The sequence below is a fragment of the Cebus imitator genome, unplaced genomic scaffold, assembly GCF_001604975.1.
Source record: "Cebus imitator isolate Cc_AM_T3 unplaced genomic scaffold, Cebus_imitator-1.0 Scaffold317, whole genome shotgun sequence".
NCBI lineage: Eukaryota > Metazoa > Chordata > Mammalia > Primates > Cebidae > Cebus > Cebus imitator.
Window position 1 is genome coordinate 114,156 of NW_016107632.1, and position 27,525 is coordinate 141,680.

At 46.3% G+C, this 27,525-nt stretch overlaps 1 protein-coding gene across 2 annotated transcripts in view; it reads right to left on the minus strand.

The window, feature by feature from the left end:
- LARGE1 (LARGE xylosyl- and glucuronyltransferase 1) overlaps positions 1-27,525 on the minus strand; it is a 568,765-nt gene that overhangs the window by 15,352 nt on the left and 525,888 nt on the right. For both annotated transcript variants that reach the window (XM_017504007.2, XM_037729772.1), the window contains 2 exons: positions 22,457-22,735; positions 552-698 (listed from right to left, as the gene is read on the minus strand). In XM_017504007.2, the coding sequence (XP_017359496.1) occupies positions 552-698; positions 22,457-22,735 (426 nt within the window). The remainder of the gene's footprint in view (positions 1-551; positions 699-22,456; positions 22,736-27,525) is intronic.

The window sequence follows — 27,525 nt, forward strand, 5'->3', positions numbered from 1 at the left end:
AAGCTGGCTGCCACAGGTGCTGCGTGCAACTCTGGAGTCACCTTGATGACTTGAAGTTGCTGACACAATGGCTACACATCCCCCAGGCCTCAGGGGCTCAGATAACAAACCACAATACCACAAAGAAAAAGGAAAACTACTACCATGGTGCTAACAGAATGAAACTCACCTACCAAATGAATCAATGGACAGGCACACAAAAGAGAGAATTCAGAGCCAGGAGATGGGAGCAGGGACCTAAACTGAGTTTAGAAACAAGTACAAACAGAAATAAGCAAAACCTTCCTACCCTTCAGTCCTCCAAACATGCCTAATCTTCCATCTAGACATACAACATCTGTCATCCATGCACAAAAAAAGGACGTGGTATGTACTGGCATGGGAAGAAGAGAGAGATCACAAGGACACTGTCTGTAGAAAGTGGTGCTTTCCTGGTCTCACAGTGCACTAAGGCGAGCAACAACCTTCTGGGTCAATAGCTTTGCCATTCAGTTTCCCACACAAAGAAGGCCTTTGAGCACCCCTAGAGTACAGCAGCCAGGGCCACTCACCTGAATGTGAAGAGGGTCCCCATGTCCAGCATTGACAGCAACTCCGCTTTCGACTTGGGGAAAGAGAGCCGGTAGCGCAGTGTCTCGAATGCAGGCACAATCATCGCTTTCTTGGTGTTGGCAAGGTCAAGCTGGATGACAGACTTCCTGAAAAGAGGGAAGAGGCAGAGAGACAGAGACCCTGTGACACCAGGCCAGGGTCTTCCCCCTTGAGGGCAGGGTGGTCATTGGCCCAGGGAGGCAAGGGAGAGAAAGCTCAAGTCAGCCTCTCAATTAAAGATGGGGAAACTGGGCTGGGTACGATGACTCACATCTGTAATCCCAGCCTTTGGGAGGTGGAGGCAGGCAGATCACTTGAGGTTAGGAGTTTGAGACCAGCCTGGCCAACATGGTGAAACCCTGACTCCACTACTTGGGATGCTGAGGCATGGGAATTGCTTGAGCCTGGAAGGCAGAGGTTGCCATGAGCTGGGATCATGCCACTGCACTCCAGCCTGGGTGACAGAGATAGATTCTGTCTGAAAAAAAATAAATGAATAAAGACAAAGAAAAAAAAAAAAGATGGGGAAACTGGAGTCCTGGGAGCCCAAAGCAGCTTGGCAAACACCACCTGGGGAACCCAGATTGGAGTGGGATCTGCTGTCTCCGAGACAGAGAGCTCAATCTTCCTGGAGAATACACACAGGGCAGAACAGACTGAGGGGCTTGGAGAAACTCCCACACGTTTTCAGTGTGTGCTCCTGCCAGAGTCAGGCACAAAAGGAAGGTCTCCAAGGACCACAGGGGTTAGAGCCCAGCCTGCTTGGTTCTCTGGGATGGTCAATCACTCCTGCACCACTGGCCACACCAGAGCAGGTGGACAGGGAGCAGGTGAGAGAATCACCAAACTGGGCACTTTCAGGTTCCATCTCAGAGATGCCTCAACTCCTTGAATTCTCCAGACTCCAAGCCTTTAACGTAGGCCGAGACACCCTATGCAGCCAGCACTGGTAGGACAGAGCTCTAGTATACCACTTGGGGAAAGTTCTCCAAAGTCGTGCCCTGGTGCCTGGCCTTCCACTCTGCTCCTCTGAGATCCAATTCTGCATGTCTGGGTTTGTTGGCCATTTCCCAGCTCTGTAGCTGTCACTTAGGGAGAAAGGCTCATGGAGGGCCATACGTGGCCCAGCATCTAGTGCCATACGGAATAAGGCTTTTAATGAACACAGGCTGAATTTGAACCCTGGCAGGGTCACTTTATGAGTCCTGCCATCCTGGGAAAGCGATTTAGCTCCTCCCTATCTCTGGTCCCTTGTCCCTAAAATGATGGCAATAACATCTACCTCCTGGAACAAGGTGATAAAATACCACTTGGCATACTTGTCCAGGGGCAGGCCTGCTGGTGACAAGTGGTCACTATAATACTGCACTGCTATTGTGGCTCGCTGACTTGGATCTTCTGTGATCTATTTTGGCCGGGACCTAGGAATTCATTTTGGCCTCCTGCTTTGACACTGACTTTTGGGTTTCAAGGTCATCATGGGCTGTCTGTTTCTATCTCTGAAATAGAGAAAGCAGCCTTTCTTGGGGAAAATGTAGGCATTGTAAGGCATTTTGAAAAACAAAGCAGCAGCCCTCTGTGGCCATAAAACTGTCCATTGAAGGCCCAGTACAGTGGCTCACACCTATAATCCCAGCACTTTGGGAGCTTGGGCAGGGCAGATCACGAGGTCTGGAGTTCAAGATTAGCTTGGCCAATACGGTGAAACCGCTTCTCTACTAAAAATACAAAAATTAGTTGGGCATGGTGGCACGTGCCCGTAGCCCAGCTACTCAGGAGGCTGAGGCAGAAGAATTGCTTGAACCCCGGAGGCAGAGGTTGCGCCACCGCACTGCGGCCTGGGTGCCACAGGGGGACTCGATCTCAAACCACCCTGCGCCCCCCCCGCCCCCCCCCACCAAAACAAAGAAACAAAAAACTCTCAATTGCTGGATTATTAAAGTCACTCCACTCAACCAAATTTTGAGCCTGTGCATGAGCAGAGACCAGAGTTGGCGTGCAAAGAGGAATCATACCATAAGAAAGTGACTAAGTTAGCGCAAGCCTGCGTGGGACAAAACAGAGTGGCAGTCCAAGAAGGTCACAGGACATTGGAAGGGCTTCGTATTATTCAATCATGAGGGGAACCTGGACCAGGTCAGAATAAGGGCAGTTTCGAATAAGGACAGTTTCCTAAAACCATCCTTGGGTAATGGATCTCACCAGCTCCCAGTAGAGAGGGGTTGGTTGGGATGGGCTGGAAGTTCATTTTGGAACCCCCTGAATATCATTTGCAGTTCACTCTTTACCATAGGGCTCTTGCTAACTTTATACCAAATAATATATAGTTCTCACACCACTATTCCAGAGGTTTGTAAAGGATGACAGCAAGATAGCATGTGAGTGAGCTATACTTAGTGACTTTGAGAGCCAGAGGTTGGAGTCAGCCTGTCCTGGCCTGGATTCGTCTCCCGCATTGTCTGCCCGAACAATGTTAGTTTTCAAATATCCAAGATTCCCTCTTCTGTGGCCAGGCATCTAATGTCAGCTATCACTCTCTTTTATATCAATTCCTTATTAGACATGGGCCGAGCTAGGCTCTTTACCTTTCCCTCTGGAAAGATGGGTACCTTATCTATTGATTCTGGGTATTGGGGATGGGACATATAGATCTAAAGAATATCCTTGGACCAAGACAGCAAAGCCCTTGGAATCCCTGGGGCAGGGGGGAAGCTGTGCCGGTACTGGTGGGTGGTTGCTACTTACTCAGCAGTCACCCAGCACCTATGATATGCCAGGCACTTGAAGACACAGGGTGAAAAGAACAAGCAAAGTCTCTGCCCACATGGTGCTTACATTCTTATAAATATCTCAGGACAAGGCTCTCTACATTGGGGCCCCAGACTGCATTTGTAGGTGATTATTTTAGAGTATAGTGCTATAGAAACCGAGTAGAAGGCTGAGAGGGCTGAACTGTACAGGGAATGGACAAAATAAAAAGACACATACACATATGTATGCAGTGCATACAGAGATCTAACATGGATGTTTCTATCTATATAAGCCTCAAGTTACTATTATAATCAGTTACTACAGGAGCTGCTGCTTGGAGATTAATTCCTGCTGGAAAACAATTCCCCTTTCTATGGGGGCAACCTGCTCCTATACACAGAAGCAGCTCTCAGAGCATTCTGCCTGCCCTAGCTGCACCCCTGGCAAGGGTAGGTTGTTCAGGATTAGTCACTTGACCCAAGCTGAGCAAATTAGTTTCTTACTCTGGAAATTTGAATAGGAAACGACTGGGGAAGCACAGAATTGACTTGCAGTGATGTCAAACCATGCCCTGAAGGCTTCTGAACTGCTGCAGAGGGGCCCAGAGCTGTCCTGGTTAACTGCAGTCTTTTTATGTATTAATTTTCCAAGTCCTAGTTTGATTCCATAAGATAACCCATCCATTATTTCCTTTGTTTTTATTTTACTTAAGCTCCCTGTTATTAGTTTCTGTCGCCTGCAACTAAACAACTCTTACCAACATACTGCAAGACCCAGAGCAGACAGACCCAGTAAGCAGTATGCCTCACAAATGCAGTCCTAGGAAGCCTTATTTCCCTCTGCAAATTCTCTTTAATCTCACTAAAATACAAACTGCCGCAAAGACAGATCTGTCACGTGACAGATCCATGTCAGACCCAGTTCAAGGAAATTTCAATACTGATGTCCTGAAAGGGTCTCATGATGAAGTTGTTTCAGCAGTGAAATGGCTTCATGGTACAAACTCTGAGCACATCTGTTTATTAAGAAGGTAACGGTAGCCTGGGTCTTGCTGCACAGTGTTCTGTTAGTGCATCTTACCCTGGATGGGGCTTGCTGTCCTAGGGGTCAACAATTTGCAGCCAATAGTTCTCTGGAAAGTGAGTCCTGCAGAGGATAGGGTGCAGATTCTTCCAGAACGGTGGGGCTGGACGACGAGCCAGAAAGCTGGCAAGGAGCCAGGAGACCTGGGTTCTAGGCCCACCCTGAGCACCTGGGTGACTTTGGGTCACTCCATTACTCTTTTAGATTGCTAAATTTAGACTATTAAGATGGAAGCTTCGTAAGACAGTCTGGTGTAGTGGTAATCAGACCAGACATCTAGCTCTGACTTTACTAGGCTGTCTTCTTGGGCAAATCACTTTCACTATTGTAAGTCCTGGCACTGATGCTCTTGTAAAATACGTTGATGAGGAAAAGCAGAGTGCTTGTGGAAGGGCTTGCACAGTGCCTGGCACACAGTAAGCACTGGGTACATGACACCTATGATGGTTACTTTTATGTATCAGATGGGCCAGGCTATGGTGGCCAGTTACTTGGTCACATACTAGTCTAGCCATTGCTGTGCAAGTGTTTTATAGATGTACTGCAGTTACTTTTGCACCAACCTAATAATTAACAAGTATAGTCAGTTAATTTTAAGGAAAGGAGATTTCCCTTGATAATATGGGTGGGCCTCATCTAATCAGTTGAAGACCATAAGAACAAACACTGAACTTTCCCAGAAAAGATGGAATACTGCCTTAGCACAATAACATAGGAATCCTGCCTCAGTTTCCAGCCTGCAGGACTGCTCTGTGAATTTCAGACTTGCCAACTCCACAACTGTGTGAGCCAATTCCTTAAGCTCTATTGATCTAGCAACACATATATCACTATCTATCTCTACATATTGATATATATCTTAATGTCTGTAGGATACACTATGCATCTCTCTCCTATTGGCTCTGTGTCTCTGGAGACCCCGGAGGACTGCACTGGTAAGGCATGCTGCTTACTGGGTCTTGGAATACATTGCTTAGGGTTGTTTAGCTGCAAGAAACAAAAATTAATACCGGGTAGCTTACCTAAAATAAAACATGTCCTGATTCTGACCTGGTCCACATTCCTCCTCATCATTCAATGATAACAAGCTCTTCTTGGACTGCCACTCTGTTCTTGTCCAGCATATGGGCCCGAGCTGACAGTTACTTCCTTATGGTGTGATTCCTCTTTGCAGACCAGCCAGGAGACCTGGGTTCTAGGCCCACCCTTGCATATGCACAGGTTCGGTTCAAAGTTTTGTTGCCCTTGTCTTGTCAAGACACCTGCAAAAACGTTCACTAACCTACTACACTATATTGATATTGGACCAAGGAATTTTTTTTTTTTTTGAGGCGGAGTTTCGCTCTTGTTACCCAGGCTGGAGTGCAATGGCGCGATCTCGGCTCACTGCAACCTCCACCTCCTGGGTTCAAGCAATTCTCCTGCCTCAGCCTCTCAAGTAGCTGAGATTACAGGCGCGCGCCACCATGCCCAGCTAATTTTTGTATTTTTAGTAGAGACGGGGTTTCGCCATGTTGACCAGGATGGTCTCGATTTCTTGACCTCGTGATCCACCTGCCTCGGCCTCCCAAAATGCTGGGATTATAGGCATGAGCCACTGCGCCTGGCTAGGAATTCTTAATCTAAATAACTCAGAATCTTGCTGATAACAATGGAGAGCCCTGTGAACATAAGTGACTTAGAGCCAGACAGCAGCAGCTCCCAAACCTGAGTGCTCCTCTCCTGACTTCAGGCACATTCTGCAACCTCTCCCAACCACGGGTTCCCCATCTGTAAATGGAGATAATAAATCCTTACCTCTCATCTCTCAGGGTTCTAGAACCCAAAGCAGTGCCCGACTTAGAATTAACTCATTGACAAGTCCTCTCCCTTTCAAAGCTGAGCTTACTGGTGCATCCAAGGCAAGAGAATGGGAGAGAGTGAAGGAGGATTCAGAAAAGATGACATACGGCTTACAGCCAGGGCAGACTTCTGTTTTTTCATCTGCAGAAACAGAGCTTATGAGATCTCAGTCTCTAGCCAGCCCTCTGAGTCTGTCTTTGTGTCAAAAACAATTCAGGTGTTGCTCACAGAGTAAATTCACCTCTTCACTGGTTAGCATGGCAGAGCTAACCAGTGGGGAACTGTGAATTTGATAAAGCTTATGTTCCAAAGCCCCCCAAGCCTCCTCTTCCATGTATCTTTTTCCCTGAGCCCCTCCTCTCAGCTCACTCAAGTATATGAATAGTTCACATCTCTTGCTCCTATCTGACAAAACTGGTGAGCAGGGGAGGGGATGTGAGTAGCGAGGCTTCCTATGCCAACTGAGGGGGTAGGGGTGGGTGGAGATGCTAGGCTTGCCTGGGCTCTGCGTACATTGAAGAAACGGCATGGAAGGGCAGAGTATGCGCTAGATGGGTTTCCCTGCTGCTACAGTGGCGTGGAATTACCAATCCTCAACCTGACCATGGCTGCTGAGCTCTCTTACACATACATACACACCTCCCTCCATCTCATTCTCTCTTTTTAACTCCATCCTTTCCTTTAGAGGCAGGTCCCTGTAACCAAGGAAAGAACCCAGGTTCCTGGCATGAAGAGATGACGGGACAGTGTCTAGGAAGACATAAGGAAACGCCACGCACTGCTTAGTTCTGACAACTTCGCCTCCTCGGAGCCACAATCATTCCGATTCTAGAGGCAGGCTGCTCAGGTGTGCATCCTGGCCAACTACTTACCTCTTGGTTCTGCAGTTTCCCTATCTGTAACATGCAATATCTATAAAATGGGAATGAGGGTGGAACAAGAAGAGGAGCCAGCAATGGGAACTGCAGGGAGGGACCAAGAAGGTGGAAAAACCACAATGAGACTGTGATGAGCACCTAAAAGCCAAGAGAAAAAAAAAAGGGTGCCACGGAGGAGTCACTGGCTCTTGGATGCCACTGAGAAGTCAAACGAGATGAGAGCTGGGGGCTGGCCGTTGGATCTGGCAACGTGGAGGTCACGGGCAGCATCCCCCTGGATTGCTAGCATCTAGGGCACCAGTCAAGTAAGTGAGTGTGAGGGCCATGGCCATTTAGAAGTTCCCTTCCCTACCTCTGGTTCTGCAAAAATAAGTCAAGTAAACATAGGGCAGGGCTGGATTGCTAATCAGGAAAAAGATCCATGTTTCAACACTGGACAATATAGTTACATTTTGAGTGTCTAAAGGCTGGGAAAAATGAACCTATGTGGTCCAGAGAAGAGGATATAAGGAAAACTCTATGACCAATACCTAACTCCTTCACAGTGAGGTAAGACCTGGGAGAAGAGACCCGTGTGTTCCAATCGCACCCATCCTGGGGTCCCGCAACGGTAACAACTTGCCTGAAAATAGGATTCCAGTTACTCACCTGTTTCCACCAAAGGACGAGCTCCCTAAATCTGGTCTGTCTACCCTTATGCTTTCTCCTCGACTCAGTATTCCCTGAAATAAGTTCCTCCTGTCTCACTGATGTGGGCTTAGGTATTGTGCTATGGTGTCCCCCAAAATTCATGTGTTGGAAAGTTAATCTCCAATGCAGCAGTGGAGGCGGGGTCTCATGGAAGGTGTTTACGTCATGAGGGCTCCACCCTCATGAATACATTCATGCTATGGTTACAAAAAAAAAAAAAAACGCTTGAAAGAGGGAGCTCGGTCCCATTTGTTTGCCTTTCCTCCACCTTCCACATGAGAACATGGCATTCCTCCCCTCTGCAGGATGCACTGTTCAAATAACCATCTTGGAGCAGGGCATGGTGGCTCACACCTGTAATCCCAGCACTTTCAGAGGTTGAGGTGGATGGACAACCTGAGGTCAAGAGTTCAAGATGAGCTTGGCCAACATGGTGAAACCTCATCTCTACTAAAAATACAAAAAATTAGGCGTGGTGGTGCACACCTGTAATCCCAGCTAAGCAGGAGGCTGAGGTAGGAGAATCGCTTGAACCGGGGAGGTGGAAGGTGCAGTAAAAGCTGAGATCGCACCACTGCACTCCAGCCTGGGCAGCAGAGTGGGACTCTGTCTTAAAAACAACCAACCAACCCACAAAGAACCATCTTGGCAGAAGAGAGCAGCCCTCCCAGACACCAACCACCAGGTGTGTTCTCAGACTGCCTGGCCTCCAGAACTGTGGGGAATACATTTCTATTCTTTAAAAATTACAGTCTCCAGTATTTTGTTACAGCACCACAAAACGAACGAGGACGTACTAGAAACCCTATTTGATGACATCTTCAAGAAAACAAAATTAGAAAACTAATCCATCACTGAAATTAAGAAAATGAGAAGGCACAGTCAAGTTTCAACAGGGACAAAGGATTCTGGAATTATCTACTGTTTGTGTCTTTCTAATCTGGGGGGCTGGGGGGCAACCTCAAGCAGCTGCAGGGCCAGGCCAGGGACGTGGATATGGTACAGGCTGGTGGGGACGGAGCAGGACGCTCAATGGCAGTGGATGCCAGGCTTCAGTGTTGAGGAGACAAAAGGGAGGAGGAGAGCAGGGGATGGGATAAACGGGAACGCATGCGCAGCGGCTCCTGAATTCTAGCTGTGGGCCTGACATACGGGATTGGAGCCACAGAGTCTGATATTTCAAGAGGAGCCAAGTGAAATTATCTTCAACACACTCGAGGGCTGGGTATCTCTCATGGCATGCCAGTTTGAAAAGAGGCTGAACAGTGAGAAAAAAGAGCATGATCTTTTTAATCAGATGATGTAGATTCCATCTTAATTGCACCACTTCACTGACTGTGCAATCATGGGCAATTTTCTTAACACTCTGGAATTTTGTTTCCTTATATTGAAGATAATAAATACTTTATGGACTGGGTGATTAAGAGAACTACGAATATTAATGAAGCCATCACCTAGACTTTGGGTGCATAGCTAAATGAACATATGTAACCTTTGTCCATGCATAGCTCACAGCATAGGGAGGAAGACAGAGGCATACTGCTCTCTGGGAGCAGAGTCATGAAGACTTATCATCACTGAGATGTGTTCCAGTCAAGCAGCAGGAGGTAGCCAGTCAGGACAGAGTGTTTCAGGTTATTTGCAAAGCTCTGATAACAAGAAAGCATATAGGATTGGAGAAACTAAGTTTCTTAGCACCTGCCTGGTATATTGTAGGTGGCTGATAATAAATGCTTACATGCACTGAGTACTGGGCCCCATGCTAAGTGCTTTATATGTAGTACTTCTCTAACTCAGTGCAACCTATGACTTAGGTACTCGTATTCTCAGTTTAATGATAAAGATATTAAAGTTCTGAGAGGTTCACAAGTAACTACCATACAGCTGGTAGTTATCATCATCATTGTAATTATATTAATGAAGTCTGCACCAGCGTAAGCAGGAAAGCTCAATAACCACAGCATGCATTAGGGCCAAGTCTGTTAATATGGTGATTGTGTCTGTCTCCCCAGCCTTGCAACTGAATCAATGAACTTGTTTGAGTTCTTGGGTTAAGGCAGTAGTAGGAGAGTGGTTAGGGACAGAAAACAGGGAGAAGGCAGGAGGCTACAATCTGCGTACCTATTCTCCTTAAATGCCAATCTCAAGTCTACCTTGAGAGAGTGAACTAGGGCAGAGGCCAGAAAACAAACAGTATTGTGAGACTAGGAACACGTGCACTGACCCTACATGTCATTGGCTTAGGAGCATCCTATACTGGCTATTTCCTTTCATGACCACTCCTGAGTTTCTCAAACCAGTATAATCTGTCTTTGACTCTGTGGATCTGGCCAAAGTCAGCTATGTCCCCTTGTCATTAAGTCTAACAGTTGTCCACTCTCACCTTGTCGGAATTATGTCTGCATTTGGCATTAATGACCACTCCTACTGGCCTTAGCTCAAGCCTATCCCATAATTCTGAAGGCATCTTTCTGCTTTTTCTGACCAGGGTGACTGTCTTGAACACCAGCCCCCCGGATGCTGGTAACCATCTGGGACCTCTTGTGGCCGCTACTCCTTGGGCAGGGGTTGAAGAATTCCCCATCTCTGCCACTCAAGTTTCCACCACTCCTGTAACAGAAGTGGCTGTGCAGACTTCTTTGTGGTGTTGCAATAAATGGCTGAGGCCAGTGCTGACAAGTGAGAAACTACTGGGAATGGCAGGGCTGAAGACACTGGGACTGCTGTCAGAATGTGGAAGAGAACCAGACATGTCAGCTCTCAGAGCCCCGGGTTTCCACAGCCCTGTTCTGCGGCATCAAATGTCAGAGAGCCCACTGTTTAATCAAACCTGAGCTGTAAGAAATCCATGTGGTTCTCAAACAAGTTCCCAGGGACTACTATGGAAGTTATATTAAAAGGGGATGGGAGGAGGGAAAGAAACCTGTGCTGAAGTGTGCATCTGTTTCAGAAACAGCATCAATTTCTCGCTAGGCTTGGTGCATAGCCAATTAGAAAAACTGGTCTCCCTGCCCCTCCCATCCCCACCACCATGGGCCTTGATGTGTCTCCATTCATGCTCCCCTTCACACTGGGTCTACATCTTCTTTGGGACTGGTTCATCCCAGACTGTTTCGCTCACTGGTGGCGGCTGCCTGTGTATGTACCTATCAGCCCTGCCAGGCTTGTGGTCTTGGGTGGGCCTCTGTTCATGGTTACATTTCCAGGTCTTGCAAAGTGCCAGGCAAAGAGTAGGTGCTCAGTAAGTGTTTAGGGAATGGAGGAATCTGTTTGTAACTGCCCTATGTGGTAGACAGGATGGGACTGTGAAGAGGGCTCTCTGGAAATGACCAAGACCTGAGTTGACATGATAGCTCTGCTACTTAAATACATACCTTGGGCAAAGTTACCTTCTGTGCTTTAATCTCACTTGTATAATGGGAATAAAAGCACTTATTTTTGACTAGCGTGTCATAAAAAAGCATAACATTTGCCCAGTGCCTAGCACAGCACCTGCCACAAGAGAGAGCACTTATAAACGTGTTTTTTCCTTTCTGAGTCCTTTACAGATCCATGCACTCATATTCTCATGGATGCTCATAAGAAGTGTATCTGCCACAAGAGGTCAAGAGATCAAGACTATCCTGGCCAACATGGTGAAACCCTGTCTCTACTAAAAAATACAAAAATTAGCATGGCATGGTGGCACATGCTTGTAGCCCCAGCTACACAGGAGGCTGAGGCAGGAGAACTGCTTGAACCCAGGAGGCAGAGGTTGTAGTGAGCTGAGACTGTGCCACTGCACTCCAGCCTGGTGCCTGGCCACAGAACAAGATTCTGTGCCAAAAAAAAAAAAAAAAAAAAAAAAAGAAGTGGATCTGCCAGCGGGGGTCAATCAAAAGAGAAAGCAGAGGCCCAGGTCTGAGACGTGCCATCATTTTCTGATTTCAGCTTATGCCTGGCAAGGTGTGTGGGCATGAACCAGTTAGCTAGTGATGTGCTGTGAGGAGTAGCAGGGCCAATGCAGCCACAGGTGGGATCAACCAGTGAGGGGCAAGGAAGGACGTGTGTGTGCATGTGTGTGGGTGCTCATGTGACTCTGGGAGACTACGAGAAGCCCTATTGGGGCTTCTGTCTCCAGTTGTCCCTCACAGCCATTTAAGCTGACTAGCTGCTCTAGATCCAAGATGGCCGAATAGGAGCAGCTCTGGATTGCAGTTACCAGTGTCCTTTCTGGGACAAAGATAACAGAAGAAGAAACTGGCAGCAACCCAGGCAAGCAGGGTCTAGAGTGGACCTCCAGCAGTCCTACAGCAGAGGGGCATGACTGTTAGAAGGAAAACTACGAAACAGAAATAACTTCATCATTAACAAAAAGGACGTCCATTCAGAAACCCCATCTGAAAGTCACCAACTACAAAGACCACAGGTAGATAAATCCACAAAGATGGGAAGAAACCAGCGCAAAAAGGACAAAAACACCCAAACCCAGAATGCCTCTCCTCCTCTAAGGGATCACAACTCCTTACCAGCAAGGGAACAAGGCTGGATGGAGAATGAGTCCGATGAATTGACGGAAACAGGCTTCAGAAGGTGGGTAATAACAAACTTCTCTGAGCTAAAAGAACATGTTCTAACCAATGCAAAGAAACTAAGAACCTTGAAAAAAGGTTTGACAAAATGCTAACGAGAATAAACAGCTTAGAGAGGAATATAAATAAACTGATGGAGCTGGAAACACAACACGAGAACTTTGCAAATAATACATAAGTTTCAATAGCCAAATTGACCAGGCAGAAGAAAGGATATCAGAGAATGAAGTTCAACTCAATGAAATAAAACGAGAAGGCAAGATTAGAGAAAAAAGGAGTAAAAATAAATGAACAAAAAGCCTCCAAGAAGTATGGGATTATGTGAAAAGACCTAATCTATGTTTGATCAGTGTACCTGAATGTGATGGAGAGAATGAATCCAAGCTGGAAAACACTCTTCAGGGTATTATCCAGGAGAACTTCTCCAACCTAGCAACACAGGCCAGTATTCAAGTCCAGTAAATGCAGAGACCACCACAAAGATATTCCTCAAGAAAAGCAACACCAAGGTACATAATTGTCAGATTCACCAGGGTTGAAATGAAGGAAAAAATGCTAAGGGCAGTCAGAGAGAAAGGTCAGCTTACCCACAGAAGGAAGCCCATCAGACTCACAGCGGATCTCTCAGCAGAAACCCTACAAGCCAGAAGAGAGTGGGGGCCAATCTTCAACATCCTTAAAGAAAAGAACTTTCAACCTAGAATTTCATATCCAACCAAACTAAGCTCCATAAGCAAAGGAGAAGGAAAATCCTTTATGAACAAGCAATTACTCAGAGATTTCATCACCACCAGGCCTGCTTTACAAGAGCTCCTGAAAGAAGCACTAACCATAGAAAGGAACAACCAGTACTAGCCACTCCAAAAACATACCAAATGGTAAAGAGCATCGACACAACGAAGAAGCCGCATCAACTAATGGGCAGAACAACCAGCTAGCATCAAAATGGCAGGATCAAAGTCTCACATAACAATATTAACCTTAAATGTAAATGGGCTATGTGCCCCAATCAAAAGACACAGATTGGCAGATTGGATAAAACGTCAAAACCCATCCGTGTGCGGTATCCAGGAAACCCATCTCACGTGCAAGGATACATATAGGCTCAAAATAAAGGGATAGAGGAAGATTTACCAAGCAAATGGAGAGCAAAAAAAGCAGGAGTTGTAATCCTAGTCTCTGATAAGATAGACTTTAAACCAACAAAGATCAAAAGAGACAAAGAAGGGCATTACATAATGGTAAGAGGATCAACGCAACAAGAAGAGCTAATGATTCTAAATATGTACACACCCAGTACAGGAGCACCCAGATACATAAAGTAAATTCTTAATGACCTACAAAGAGACTCAGACTCCCACACAATAATAGTGGGAGGCTTCAATGAGACAGAAAATTAACAAGGACATCCAGGACTTGAACTCAGACTTGGACCAAGCAAACCTAATAGACATTTACAACTCTCCATCCCAAATCCACAGAATATATATTCTTCTCAGCAACACATCACATCTACTCTTAAAATTGACCACATAATTGGAAGTAAATCACTCCTCAGTAAATGCAAAAGAATGGAAATCATAACAAACAGTCTCTTAGACCACAGTGTAATCAAATTAGAGCTCAGAATTCAGAAACTAACTCAGAACCGCACCACTTCATGGAAACTGAACAACTGGCTCTTGAATGCTGACTGGATAAACAATGAAGAAAGGGCAGAAATAAAGATGTTCTTCAAAACCTTCAAAACCAATGAGAATGAAGACAATGTACCAGAATCTCTGGGACACATTTAAAGCAGTGTCTAGAGGAAAATTTATAGCAATAAATGCCCACATCAGAAGCAAGGAAGGATCTAAAATCGACACCCTATCCTCAAAATTGAAAGAACCAGAGGAGCAAGATCAAAAAAACTCAAAACCTAGCAGAAGACAGGAAATAATTAAGATCAGAGCACAACTGAAGGAGACAGAAACACAAAAAACCCTTCAAAAAATCAATAAATCCAGGAGCTGGTTTTTTTGAAAAGACCAACAAAATAGAACACTAGCCAGATTAATAAAAAAGAAAATGGAGAAGAATCAAACAGATGCAATAAAAAAGAATAAAGGGTATACCACCACAGATTCCACAGAAATACAAACCACCATCAGAGATTACTACAAACAACTCTATGCACATAAACCAGTAAGCCTGGAAGAAATGGATAAATTCCTGGATACTTGCACCCTCCCAAGCCTAAACCAGGAAGAAGTCAAAACCCTGAATAGACCAATAACAAAGGCTAAAGCTGAGGCAGCAATTAATAGCCTACCAACCGAAAAAAAAAAAAACCCAGATGGATTCACAGCCTAATTCTACCAGACATACAAAGAGGAGCTGGTACCACTCCATCTGAAAGTATCCCAAACAATCCAAAAAGAAGGAATCCTTCCCAAATCATTGTATGAGACCAATATCACTCTGATACCAAAACCCAGCAGAGACTCAACAAGAAAAGAAAACTTCAGGCCAATATCCATGATGAACATAGATGCAAAAATCTTCAATAAAATACTGGCAAATCAATTGTAACAGCACATCAAAAAGCTTATCCACCATGATCAAGTAGGCTTCATCCCGGGGATGCAAGGCTAGTTCAACATACGCAAGTCTAAACGTAATCCACCAGATAAACAGAACCAAAGACAAAAACCACATGATTATCTCAATAGATGCAGAGAAGACCTTTGACAAATTCAACAGCCCTTCATGCTAAAAACTCTCACTAAATTAGGTATTGACAGAAGGGTACCTGAAAATAATAAAAGCTATTTATGACAAACCCACAGCCAATATCATATCGAATGGGCAAAAACTGGAAGCATTCCCTTTGAAATCTGGCACTAGATAAGGATGCCTTCTCTCACCACTCCTATTCAATTTAGTATTGGAAGTTCTAGCCAGAGCCATCAGACAGAAAAAAGAAATAAAGGGAATTCAATTAGGAAAAGAGGAAGTCAAACTGTCTCTATTTGCAGACGACATGATTATATATTTAGAAGACCCTATCGTCTCAGTCCAAAATCTCCTGAAACTGATAAGCAACTTCAGCAAAGTCTCAGAATACAAAATCAACGTGCAAAAATCACAAGCATTCCAATACACCAATACAAGACTTAAAGAGAGCCAAATCAAGAATGAACTGCCATTCACAATTGCTACAAAGAGAATAAAATAGCTAGGAAAGCAACTAACAAAGGATCTCTTCAAGGAGAACTACAAACCACTGCTCAATGAAATAAGAGAGGACACAAGCAGATGGAGAAACATTCCAGGCTCATGGTTAGGAAGAATCAATATCGTGAAAATGGCCATAATGCCCAAAGTAATTTATGGATTCAATGCTATCCCCATCAAACTACCAATGACCTTCGTCACAGAACTGGAAAAAGCCACCTTAAAGTTCATATAGAACCAAAAAAGAGCCCGCATAGCCAAGTCAATTCTAAGCAAAAAGAACAAAGCTGGAATCATCATGCTACCTGACCTCAAACTATACGACAAGGCTACAGTAGTCAAAACAGCATGGTACTGGTACCAAAACAGAGATATAGACCAATGGAACAGAACAGAGGCCTCGGAGGCAGCACCACACATCTACAACCATCTGATCTTTGACAAACCTCACAAAAACAAGCAATGGAGAAAGGACTCCCTGTTTAATAAATGGTGTTAGGAAAACTGGCTAGCCATGTGCAGAAAGTAGAAACTGGACCCCTTCTCGACACTTTACACTAAAATTAACTCCAGATGCATTAAAGACTTAAACATAAGACCTAACACCATAAAAACCCTAGAAGAAAACCTAGGCAAAACCATTCAGGACATAGGCATAGGCAAGGACTTCACAACTAAAACACCAAAAGCAATGGCAACAAAAGCGAAAATTGACAAATGGGACCTAATTAAACTCCAGAGCTTCTGTACAGCAAAAGTAACAATCATCAGAGTGAACCGGCAACCAACAGAATGGGGAGAAGTTTTTGCCACCTATCCATCTGACCCAGGACTTATATCCAGAATCTACAAAGAATTAAAACAGATTTACAAGAAAAAAAAAATCAAAAGTGGGCGAAGGATATGAACGCTTTTCAGAAGAAAACATATATGAGGCCAACAAACATGAAAAAATTATCATCATCACTGGTCATTAGAGAAATGCAAATCAATACTACATTGAGATACCATCTCACGCCAGTCAGAATGGTAACCACTAAAGAATCTGGAGACAACAGATGCTGGAGAGGATGTGGAGAAATAGGAACACTTTTACACCGTTGGTGGAAGTGTAAATTAGTTCAACAATTGTGGAAGAAAGTGTGGCGATTCCTCAAGGACCTAGAAACAGAAATTCCATATGACCCAGCAATCCCATTACTGTGTATATATCCAAAGGATTATAAAACGTTCTATTATAAAGACACATACACACGTGTGTTCACTGCAGCACTGTTTACAATAGCAAAGACCTGGAACCAACCCAAATGCCCATCGATGATAGACTGGACAGGGAAAATGTGGCACATATACACCATGGAATACGATGCAGCCATAAAAAACAATGAGTTCATGTCCTTTGTAGGGACATGGATGAACCTGGAAACCATCATTCTCAGCAAACTGACACAAGAACAGAAAATCAAACACCACATGATCTCACTCATAGCTGGGCGTTGAACAATGAGAACACATGGACACAGGGAGGGAAGCATCACACACTGGGGTCTGTTTGTGGGGGATGAGGGGAGGGACAGTGGGGGGTAGCAAATTGGGGAGGGATAGCATGGGGGGTAATGCCAGATATAGGGGATGGAGGCAGCAAACCACATTGCCATATATGTACCTATGCAGCAGTCCTGCAAGTTCTTCACATGTACCCGAGAACCTAATGCGCAATTAAAAAAAATATATATATACATATATATGAAATAAGCTGACTAGCTTTAATAGTGCTAGCTATAAGCACAGGGTTTGACTAGTGCAATGAGAAATCACGTGAATGACACCTGAGGATTTAACAACCTACCCCAGTGTGACAACCCATGGGCAGAGGGGAAGGAAGGAGACATCTGTGCCGCTCACTCTGGAGGCAGACCTCAGCACAGCCCTGTCCTCCTCTCTTCTCATTCCTATGCATAAAGGCCGGGAAATAGAAATTTGCTCGATTCTACCCCAGTTGTCGAGGAAATGAGCTCTTGGCAGACTGGCTTCCAGGAGCTATGTGGGGACAACAGCAAGGACTTGCAAATGAGGGCAACAGGGCTGCCCACAGAGTGCCACTGCAGAATATACACATAATAAATAAGGCCAGACATGGGCATGTCAGCTGAGAGCCAGAAGGGCTCTCTGGCACGAGCAAGACCAGGTGGCTCCTTAATGGATGACAGTAACATTTCCAGAGCAAGAACCTGTCAGTCCGAGAGGGGCAGGCGAGAAAGAGAAACTAAGAAGGAGCTTTTGGGGCAAATTTTACAAATAAAAAGAAATAATGATTGCCACAGTTGACTGAGCACTTGACCGTGTGTGATGCTTTATGCTAGACTCTATCTTCTTCATCTCACATAATGCTCAGCATTCTCATTTAATTACCCCATTGGCCTGATGTTTACTGTTAGTAATAATAGCTAAACATTGTAGAGCACTTGCCATGTGCTGGCATAAAGTTAACCTCTGGCTGGGGACTACAAGGGCCTGGCACTAAGGAGGGCAGCTGTGCGGCAGGCTGTCCAGATTCAGATCCCACCTGCATGGAGACTCTCCAGCTCCTACTCTTGAGCATACGACATCTTTGTGTCACAGTTTCCTCCTCTGTGAGCTGGGGACTGTATTAGTACCTATGCTGTGTGATTTTGTAGGAACTACATGGATTACCTGGTGCAAAGACTGAAATAGTTCCCTAGTGCATGGAATACACTTGGCAAATACAAGGCATGATGGTGGTCATGGCCATCATGAAGAAGATGGGCCTATCGGGCAAGTGGATCAATAAACAGGCTAAGCACAGAGCACCTATGGATAAGCCTAAGTTGAGCCAGTTATCCTTTTTTTTTTGAGATGGAGTTTCACTCTTGTTGCCTAGGCTGGAGTGCAATGGTGAGATCTCGGCTCATGGCAACTTCTGCCTCCTGGGCTCAAGCTATTCTCCTGCCTCCGCCTCCCAAGTAGCTGGGATCACAGGCATGTGCCACATGCCCGACTCAATTTGTAGTTTTAGTAGAGACGGGGTTTCTCCATGTTGGGCAGGCTGGTCTTGAACTCCCAACCTCAGGTGATCTGCCTACCTGGGCCTCCCAATGTGCTGAGATTACAGGCGTGAAACACTGCACCCAGCCTGCCACTTATCCTTTTAGTACTGCTGTGCCTTTAGGCATGTTACTTAGCCTGAACATGTTCATTTGTAAGGGGAACTGTGATGAGGTTAAATGGTAAAATCCCTTTTTTTTTTTGAAATGGAGTTTCACTCTTGTTGCCCAGGCTGCAATGCAATGGCACAATCTCAGCTCATGGGAACTCCTGCCTCCTGGGTTCAAGCGATTCTCCTGCCTCAGCCTCCCGAGTAGCTAGGATTACAGGCATGTGCCACCACACCCAGCTAATTTTTGTATTTTTAGTAGAGACGGGGTTTCACCATGTTGGCCAGGATGGTCTCAATCTCTTGACCTCGTGATCCACCCATCTCGGCCTCCCAAAGTGCTGGGATTACAGGCTTGAGCCACTGAGCCCGGCCAGAGCTCAATAACTTATATAGCTGTCATCATTTTTAATAATTAAACAATTTGTATTTTTGAGACAGGGCATCGCTCTGCCGTTCAGGATGGAGTGCAGTGGCACAATCATGGTTCACTCCAACTTCAACTGCCTGGGCTCAGGCAATCCTCCCGCCTCAGCCTCCTGAGTAGCTGAAACCACAGTGCATTCCGCAATGCCCAGCAAGTTTGAACCTTTTTTTGTAGCGATGAGGTCTCACTATGTTGCTCAAGCTGGTCTCAAATTCTTGGGCTCAAGCAATTCTCCTGCCTCAGCCTCCCAAAATGCTGGGTTACATGTGTAAGCCACTGCACCTGGCCATTATTAATACCCTGACAAAGCTTGGGCACAGCATTTTGTGGGAGATCAGTGCTGAGGAAGTGCGCTTCTAGAAGGGCCTGGGGGCTTTGTTGGAGTCCCCAGCTGCCATAGCAAACAGGACCCTTAACCTCATCTCACACCAGTGATGCTACGCGGTGCACAAGGGGCATCCCCTGACAATGCCTGGGTCGGAAACGAATCCAGCTACTCCCAGAAAAAATGTCCTTGAAGTCAAGGGCAAGTTGATATGATGACTTCATATGAAAAGAACACTGCATGCTTTTCTGGGGCTTCCGAGAGAATCACATTCCTCATTGCTTCTGATAAACACTCTGGTGTCTAGGAATTGTCTAGGTCAGAGGTTACACTCTGGTGGTTTGGGGTGGGGGTACGATGGGTCAAGGCAGCCCGAAGATGTATTTGGTCAGCCTCAACAGCATTTGAAACAATTTTTTTGCTCTAAATCATCATCTAAAACAATTTTTAAAAATTAGTTGTCAACATTAAAAAAAAAAAAAGTTTTATATGAAAATCCAGATTCCCAACTCCTTGAAAGACAGGAATACCTAGTAACCTTCCCTGCCTCCCTAAAGCTGTACTGCTCCAACTGCGTGGAGAGACGCCTCGCTCCAAGACCAGGGCTCTGATCTCCATTGAATTGTACTCAGCGTTCTTGGGAAAAGTCTGGGAAGATGGTAATAAAGTTTTAAAAACAATTTTCAGTATTTCAGAACCCCTGAGGGGAACCACATACCTTCTTGTGACAAGGTGGCAAGGCCAACTACCACCTCAAGTGATTCTGCATTAAGCCAATGCTAAGCAGCTGGCCACACTAGTTACACACATCAAGGAGGGTCTGGATTAGTAGTGAATGATGTCTTTGATCAATAAAACATAGGAAGACAGAAAAAAAAAAAACCAAAAAACCCAGCCTGTTCATACCTGTTGTTTTTTAAAACATGATGCCCATGAGGTAAAATAATTAAACAGTCTGCTTGAACAGGGAGAGTACAGACCAGAGACTCATATGGGGCCAAGTCACTTTCAACTGGCAGGAGTGAAGAGAGGGTCCCACAGGGGTGGACGATGGGCAGGGGTCCAATGCTGAAGCCTCTCTTCTTGGTCGAGGGTGGCACTTACTCCCATCATCTATCGTCCCCTTGGGTGCCTGGCATCCCGCAAGCTGCCCAATTTCCAGAATCTACAGGGATCAGCGGCTGCAAGCCCTGTCTGGCCACATGGGGGCACCCTGGCTCCACACACTGGATTCTGAGATCCAGCAGGCGCTGGCACAGGCGCTGGGGCCAGAGGGAGTGCTCCGTTTCTGCAGCCAGGTGGGTCAGGGGTTGAGGCTCATGGTGCTGGGAACTACAGCACCTCGCATCCCTGATTTAGGGTCACGCTGCTGTGAGGGTTGCTCACCTACTGATTTTTACAGAGTCTGGTAGGGACTCCTCCAGCCCCGGGGGAGGGATTAACACTATGAAACCTGGAGATGCCTCTGGAAGGACATGAACTCAGAAGCTGGAGAGAGAACACAAGCTGCCTAACCTTGCTCCAGAGAACGCAGGGCAGCGGAGGGTGCGCGTACTAAACCTACGCTCTGGCTTCCCTACAAAAGGTTTAAAGACACCTGGAAGGTTTTTTTTTTTTTTAAGAGAGTAAGAGGCAGAGACAGACAAAGAAAGATACCAAGAGACTGAGTCAGATGGAGGGAGGGACGGAGAAAGGACAAGAGAAGAAGAGAGAAAGAAATCAGACCCTGCCTGGTTTGGGACAAATAGAAACCCCAGAGCTCCCAATAATGTGAAGCAGCATGAACAGCACAGCTGAGGCTACAGATGATGGTTCACACCCTGGTGTGAGCTCTCTGGACTTGAGCTGTTATTTTGCTTCTCTGAGCCCCACTCTTCCTCCTGTAGAATGCAGGTAGCCATGCCGGCCTCTGGATTCGATGCACAGAACCCATGGGATGATATATGCAAACCACCTCTCATGATACCTGGATCTAGACAGACTTGGTGTAAACATAACTCATGCTGACCAATGACGGTAAATAAAGGATTTTAAAAAAATATAATTGGATCATAATACCGTGTGACTTTAGTTTTCTCATGCGTAAAATGGGACCTTTGGGCCATGTGACTTCTGTAGCTCTGATCAGTCCAAATTGTGTACTATTCTATAATAAAAGCACTCTTCCCACAGCCGTCTAAGCCTTCCATTAGCCAAGTGCTTTCTCCAGCTTCTGATACCCTGTCCCACGATGTGGGCGTGCTGGAAAGGGACACTGGAGATTCACAGAAGCAGTCGTGATGGTGCTTAGGCACCTGGCTCTGCAGTCACACTGGCTGCTTCAACCCCAGCTTCCCTTTACTAGGTGAGTAACCCTGGGCCAGTGGCTTCTGGTCTCGTTCCCACAGTTCTCCATTTGGAAAAGGAAGGTGGTAATACTAGCCATGGCAGGGACTCTGGGCGAGGAAATGAGATCCTACCAGTCAAGCCCTCAGAACAGTGCTGGGCACGCGGCAAGCACTTCCATAAGGGCTAGGCATTATCATCACTTAGATTTGTTTAAAAGACTGGGCAATAATCTTTCTTGGGTTATAGGAAGGTTGTCTGATCCAAAACCGGAAGAAGGAGGGCATGTTTTCATAGACGCTACAGAAAAAACAAGACTGGCAGACAACAAGAGATGTTCCCTGGACCAAGCTCTGCCGTCAGCATTTCCTTCTGCAAACTCAGGTTCCAGTCTGTTCACTGAGAACTCTATTGCTGGGTGGCCGTGGGCAGGTCCCTTCCCCTTCTCTGTGTCTCTACTGCCCCATCTAGAAAAGAAAACTGTTGGACTAGATGATGCCCCTAAGGGCCTTCTGGTCCTGGCACTGCACGGCCCTATGTGCCTTCCGGCCTGATGACCAGGCCCCTGCCGGTCCTTACCTGAGGTACTCATAGAGCCCGTACATGGGCAGGAAGTCAATGTCAGACAGGAACATGTAGGGAGTGCTGATGTGCTTCATGGCCACGTTGCGCAGCAGGTTGACGGGGTAGAACTGGCCCTCCTTGTACACGATGTGGTAGCCCACGTTGTGGCGGCTCATAAGCACCTCGGAGCCCTGTGCGTAGCGGAGGAACTGCTGGGCTTCGGCGTCTGACAGGTAGAGGGCCAGGCTGATGGGCCCCTCCCAGTGCTTGCAGATGGCCTCCAGCATCTGGAGCCTGGAAGAGACAGGGAGGGTGAGCTGCGGGACCTGGACCGTCCAGGTCTCATCAGCCCGGCCTGCTGTGGGGCTCTGCCTCCAGTGACACTCATCAACTAACTGTGGATCAAATCCCTGCTTTCAACGTGACTCACTCAGTTCCTTTACCTGTAAAACAGGCATCAAAACATTTACCTTGCTGGTTGTGGTCGTTCCCTGCTTCCAACTGAACATGTGATACAAAGTCATAACACACTGTAAGCCTCAGACTCCTCGTTTCAAAGTCGGGTGGTGCGTATATTAAATGATCTGAAGATCCCCTTCCAGCCCTGAAAGTCTTACACTTCTCTCTCCGCAAAGGTATGTAACAGCTCTGCTGATCTCCTAAGGCAGTGGCCAGCCAGAGAGGACTTAGACAAACGGAGGCCACTGAGTTACAAGGAACAGTCAAATAGCAAACACAAATAGGCAGCAACAGCTATAATTACAGCTGTGTTGCAGTGTGCCGGGAGCTGTCCAGAATTCTCTCCATAACCCTGAGCACCAGCTGTCATTCTCCCCATTTTTCTGATGGAGGAATGGAGGCACCAGATGTTCAGTCAGCTTTGCCTCTTGCACTTATAGGGCAGACATGTGTAGACAGTACCCTGATGAGACAGACCTTGGCGTCAGTGAGAAGGATAACAGTAAAAAAGGGAACAGAAAAACATGTGAATGCTGGAAAAAAGGTCTTCCTGGGGTGATGCTGTCTTCTTCACTCGTACTCACAGCCCATCCTGCCCCAGGGCTCCAGCCAACTTTGCAAGGCTACCTCAGAGAAGCTGAGCCAGGGACAGGGGGAAAAACAGAGCCCAGTGAAAAAAGGAAAAAGGAAAAACAAGGGGCTTGCAACAGAGAGGGTTCTGTGAAAACGTTTGAAGATAAATCTATAAAGATATTTCTTTCAAAGGCATTAGAAGTGCCTGGTACATAAAATCTATGGCTAAGAAACAGCAAAAGCCTACTTGAATTGTTTTTTCTTACCCAGCAAGAGGTACATAATCAGCAGTCTCCTGGTCAGAATGCCCACTTTATTCAGACGATTACCAGGAAATCGATTCCAGGCATTTCCATGCTTCTAAACTAAAGGAAATGTGCACAACTATCTTTTCAATGGCCTTTTTGATGACTTCCGGAGTTTCCTCTCAGTAATTCTGTGAATTGGTACTGCCCAGATTTGTTTCCTCTTTCAATATGGAGGACTGAGATATTCACCCGTGCAAAATGCTCTCCATTTCTCATCCATTATAAAGCCTGCTAACCACATTGACTAGAGCCGTTTCTTAAAAAGGCACTGCATTCTTCACGAAGCCTAATTGCACTGAACTTTGTGTTAGCCTTCTGCTGTAGGGGCCTGCCCTCTCCTGGGCTCTGAGGATCTGGAATTTTGAATTAAACCTCCTGCACCTGTTTCACCTTCCCCAAAAGTGGGGGACTCTGCACTTCAAGAGAGCCATTTGTACAAATCCTCTGAGAACTGGAGAGCAAAAGAATAATTTCTAGCATGCAGACATGAGCGCTGCTGAAAGAAGTGGGCGGGAGGAGGGAGGTTTGGCTAGCCACAAAGAGAAGCCCACTTCCTGGGATTCTCCCACTGGCTTGGTTTTTGCCTCTGTTGTCTCAGTTGTCCAAGCAAGGAACCCCTCCCCTGCCCCATGACCTGCCATGGTCCCTCTCGTAAGCTCAGCCAAGAGTTTAGAGTAAGAACAGAGAGGCCGGGTGTGGTGGCTCATGCCTATAATCCTAGCACTTCGCGATGACAAGGCAGGTGGATCATTTGAGGTCAGGAGTTCAAGACCAGCCTGACCAACATGGTGAAACTGTCTCTACTAAAAATACAAAACAAATAGCCAGGCATGGTAGCACACGCCTGTAGTCCCAGCTACTTGGGAGGCTGAGGCAGGAGATAGACTGAGGCAGGAGAATTCCTTGAACCTGGGAGACGGAGGTTGCAGTGAGCCAAGATTATGCCATTGCACTCCAGCCTGGCTGACAGAGCAAGACTGTGTCTCAAAAGAAACACAAACAAACAACAAACAAACAAAAAAACGGAGAAAAAATACTCAAGGTTCTCAAAAGCGCTGTGCATGTAGAGACGATGCAGCCAAGTGTTCTGTCGAACCTCCACAAGCGAGACGGAATGGTGACACGACCCACTGCCGTTTCTACCCCGGCCCCAATCTTTACTCCCTTAGAACCAACCTTTCTGCCAGGACCTGAACAACTGTGACAAACAGGTTTATAACAACGATGGTAATATTTAGAAAGTGATCACGGTCTCATCCATCTCCCCCTTTACCTGCTACTTGCCAGGTCTTTGCCACACTGTGGCTATCACGTTTAATCCTCACAGTGACTATAAAATTGAGATTCTCATTACCATTTTACAGGCAAGGAAGCTTGAGGGGGTGAAATAACTTCTTTCAAGTCATGCAGTTACACAGTGAAGGACACAGATTCACATTCAGGTCTACTTAACCCCAAGGCCCGGACCCAGATCATTATTTAATATGGATTGGGGTTAGGCTGAGAACCAAGCTCCCAAATACCTTTGCTTCACTGCCTGTTTCCCCAAATAACAGCGTGTTCTTCTCCCAGTGCCAATGCCTCCCCACTCCTGCCCCTCTTCAGTTCCTCCTGTTATCTGTCCCAAAGCTCCACAATCCCCTTGTCCCTTCTCATGCTTCTCTCCCCTCATCTGTTCCCTAAGGGTGTTCCTGTACAGTTCTTGCTGATGCCAAGCTCTATGCCTAGGCTTTCTTTAGCTGGACGAGTCCATGGAAGAGCTGACCCTAAACCCAGAAGGCCTCTGTGTCCCATACTGGTTCCCACTTCCCATGGAGACCACCATTGCTTCATCTAGGGAGGGGTGGGCAAAGGCTCAGAAATTTCTGGCAGACCTAAAAACAGGCAGGGGCTACTCCAGAGAATCCCATTTAGGATGGAAGCTTCAAGCAGTCTGTGTACTCATAGAGGAGCAGGTGGGGAGCCCAAGTCAGAAACCCAGAAGACCAGGGCTGGAAGGAATTCTAGAGCATCAGAAAACCAAGCAGCCCAGGCAGTGACCACTCAGCTGGGTAACTCACACCCACCCAGGCGGCCCATTCTCATCTGGTGCACTGCCTGTGAGGCAGGCTGCATGGCCTATCGCACGCATGCAACTGTAGGTTTTGGGGTCAGACAGGCCTGGATTTGTCCTTGTCCTCTGAACTGTGTCAGTATTCCTGGGCAAGTGACAGTTCTTGAGATTCAATGTCCACATATGTATTTTGGGGATGATAATGCCTTTGTTAGAAAACAAAATAGCTAAAAATCGTCCCTCTCTGTCTATCCATAACCTCCAGAAAGAATCTCCCACTTGAATTCTGGCCACATGACTTGCTTTAGTCCACGGTATATTAGCAAACATGGTATGAGCCAAGGTGAGATAACGGGCTTGTGCCTACTGCCACGTGAACCAGCCTACGCCACCTTGCCCTGGTGTTCCAATTGTGCCTGATAGGCAGACAACCCCCCAAAAAGCCACCTAGCTTATGGCAGACACACAAATGAGCCCAGCAGTCTCCCCACACTGCCAATCCAAAGATTTGCAAGCTCATTACAGTGCTTGTAGTAAGCTGCTAAGACTCAGCGTGCTTTGTGTAGCAGTAACATCTGGCTGAATTTGGGGATTAAATGAGATAATGATACAAAGTGTCTGGTGCAAAGCCGGATATACAGCAGGTACTCAGTACATGATAGCTGTAATTTTCTACTTAGGTTCAATTTTTCCGCTCAAGCATGTCTTCACCTAACATTTGTTATTTCCAATGCATCAGGAATACTATACAGACAAGGGGCCTGGGTGCCTGCATTTCAGGAGCTTTAATTCTAGTGGGGGAAAAAAAGACAATCAAGAAACCAGAGGTTTGACTAGGGAGGTGATTAGGTCATGAGACTGGAACTCTCATGAATGAGATTCGTGGCCCCCCCCTTTTTTTTTGAGACAGAGTCTCACTCTGTTGCCCAGACTAGAGTACAGTGGTGCAATCTCAGCTCACTTCAACCACCACCTTCCAGGTTCAAGCGATTTTCCTATCTCAGCCTCCTGAGTAGCTGGGATTACAGGCATGTCCCACCATGCCTAGCTAACTTTTGTATTTTTAGTAGAGATGGGGTTTCACCATGTTGGCTAGGCTGGTATTGAACTCCTGACCTCAGGTGATCCACCTGCCTTGGCCTCCCAAAGTGCTGGGATTACAGGCGTGAGCCACCACACCCAGCCTCTGTGCCTTCTTAAGAGGCCCAGGGAGCTAGCTGGCTCTGTCCACCATGTGAGGACATGGTAACGAGGTACTAGTTGTGAGCCAGGAAGTGCATCCTCACCAGACACCAAATCTACCAAAGCCTTGATCTTGGACTTCCAGCCTCCAGCACTGTGATCAATTTCCATCGTTTATGTATCAAATGATTATGGCATTTTGATACAGCAGATAATGAGAAGTATGTGAAAGTCTCAGGGGGAAGCTTTTCAAGAAGAGGGGATAGATAGCCCTTGGGGTAAAAATGAGCTCAGCATGTTCAAACAGGAAGAAACAGGCTAAGTGTGGGTACAGCACAGGAGGGTGAGGGGCAGAGGTGAGATGAAGGTGTCAGGGGGGTGTGCAGTTGCCAGGTTGATGGGTCTGGGAGACCACGGCAGGCAGGTAGATGTTGTTCCACATGTAACAAGAAGTCATCAGAGGGTTTTAATGATGTGACCTGACTTACATTTTTTTTTTTTTTTTTTTT